The 247-nt window shown below is 36.0% G+C and overlaps 1 protein-coding gene across 1 annotated transcript in view; it reads left to right on the top strand.

The window, feature by feature from the left end:
* Nucleotides 1-179, top strand: part of EMH_0077650 (uncharacterized protein) — a gene marked incomplete at both ends in the record, with an annotated part of 3,476 nt that extends 3,297 nt beyond the window's left edge. The window contains one exon of the mRNA XM_013499879.1: nucleotides 9-179. Within this exon, the coding sequence (XP_013355333.1) occupies nucleotides 9-179 (171 nt within the window). The remainder of the gene's footprint in view (nucleotides 1-8) is intronic.
* Between the last annotated feature and the right edge of the window lie 68 nt (nucleotides 180-247).

The following is a 247-nucleotide window of genomic DNA, read 5'->3' as shown; positions in this document are numbered from 1 at the left end:
TCGAACAGACGGCGCAGCAATACAAAAACAAGTACGAAAGGAAACCGCAGCAGCAGCAGCAGCAGCAGCAGCAGCAGCAGCAGCAGCAGCATCAGCAGCAGCAGCAGCAGCAGCAGGAGAAAAAGAATATCTGCATTTGTTTTGTTTTCGTTGGCTTTTTCCTGAGCTTTTCTTCTTAGTGTTATATATATATATATATATATATATATATATATATATATATATATATATATATATATATATATAT

Source organism: Eimeria mitis, genomic scaffold (genome assembly GCF_000499745.2).
Source record: "Eimeria mitis Houghton genomic scaffold, Emh_scaff4783, whole genome shotgun sequence".
NCBI lineage: Eukaryota > Apicomplexa > Conoidasida > Eucoccidiorida > Eimeriidae > Eimeria > Eimeria mitis.
The sequence above is the reverse complement of the archived record's forward strand: the minus strand, read 5'-3'. Positions and strand labels throughout refer to the sequence as shown.